Source organism: Dendropsophus ebraccatus, unplaced genomic scaffold (genome assembly GCF_027789765.1).
Source record: "Dendropsophus ebraccatus isolate aDenEbr1 unplaced genomic scaffold, aDenEbr1.pat pat_scaffold_2197_ctg1, whole genome shotgun sequence".
NCBI classification, from domain to species: Eukaryota; Metazoa; Chordata; class Amphibia; order Anura; family Hylidae; genus Dendropsophus; species Dendropsophus ebraccatus.
In genome coordinates this window covers 4198-5477 of record NW_027209642.1, presented here as the reverse complement: position 1 = coordinate 5477, position 1280 = coordinate 4198, and the positions used below count along the sequence as shown (strand labels likewise).

The 1280-nt window shown below is 48.1% G+C and overlaps 1 protein-coding gene across 1 annotated transcript; it reads right to left on the bottom strand.

Annotated features, from left to right (window-relative positions):
* Positions 1-309: 309 nt before the first annotated feature.
* Positions 310-816, bottom strand: LOC138775848 (tigger transposable element-derived protein 1-like). The gene has a single exon (XM_069956047.1). The coding sequence runs from the start codon at positions 814-816 to the stop codon at positions 310-312; it is 507 nt and encodes a 168-aa protein (XP_069812148.1).
* Between the last annotated feature and the right edge of the window lie 464 nt (positions 817-1280).

The window sequence follows — 1280 nt, the reverse complement described above, 5'->3', positions numbered from 1 at the left end:
TACTGATACAATACATTGCAGTACCTGATGTACTGCAATGTATTGTATCATGCCTCATGCTGACAGGCAATAGCCACAGCCACCCCTGCCAGCATGAGGAAACTCCACGGTGACCCCGGGGACCTTCATTAGGACCCCGAGATCACCATGGAGACATCGGAGGACCGGACGGCGCCGCGGGACATCGCAATCACGTAAGTGACCCACGGCGCCGACCGGAACCCATTAGATGCCGCTGTCATGCTTTGACAGCGGCATTTAATGGGTTAAACTGCCCGGAGAGAATCCTCTGTTCGGAGCAGAGAATCATTAGTGGCCGCCGTGAAAAGGCAGCACGGCGGTCACTAAGGGGTTAATGTTATGGAAATTGGCACGCTCCCTAAACCTCATAAACCAACCTCTACTCGCTACAAACTCCTCACTTTCCCTTTCTTCTCTCCTTTCTCTTTTCAGCGCCTCAAACAATCGCAGAGCCTTCTCCTGAATGACCATAAGGCTCACAGGGATACGGCGTTGGTTTTGGTCTTCCAACCACAGCACTAGCAATCTTTCCATCTCAATGATAAGCCCACTGCGCTTTGTTATTACTGTGGCTTTCATAGGAGCAGATCCTTTCACATGTTCAAGAATACGATGTTTATCCTTAATAATCGTAGCGACAGTCGAATGACTAAGTCCTAATGACCGACCAATGTCTGTCGCTGTTTTCCCCTTATCATATCTCTTAATGATATCTAATTTCACCTCCATGGTGATGGCCTTCCTTTTCTTTGATGCACTGGCATCAGCAGAGTCTGGCTTATGTTTGGGAGCCATAATGAAGAGCGTTATATCATGCAGGAGCTGCCCCTTGGCTGTGTTTGAGACTCTTCAATGAGGCTCCACAGGCTCCTCTTTTGCATATTCATGTTTCCCAGGGGGCAATGCACCTAGGACTTCACTGCATTGAGCGCTTTCACTAGCAGCCGGCAGTGTTGTCGTTTGGCTGGTCTCCTTGAGTTCAGCAATCTGTTTCTCTTATTATATCATGCAGGAGACTCTTTTTCCTCAGTCTGGAACCCTGTCACTCAGTACAGTACTGTACTGTATTCTTCCACTACTGCACGTATTCGACTTATGACGGAACCGAATAAGTCGGAACATGGCGTCGGAATAAAGTGTCGTAACCACAAACATCGTAACTCGAGACCGTCGTAACCCAAGGACCACCTGTACAGACTTTTACAAAGGGTGTATAGAACAGTAAAACCCATGGTAGGACACCACACAATACCAACATG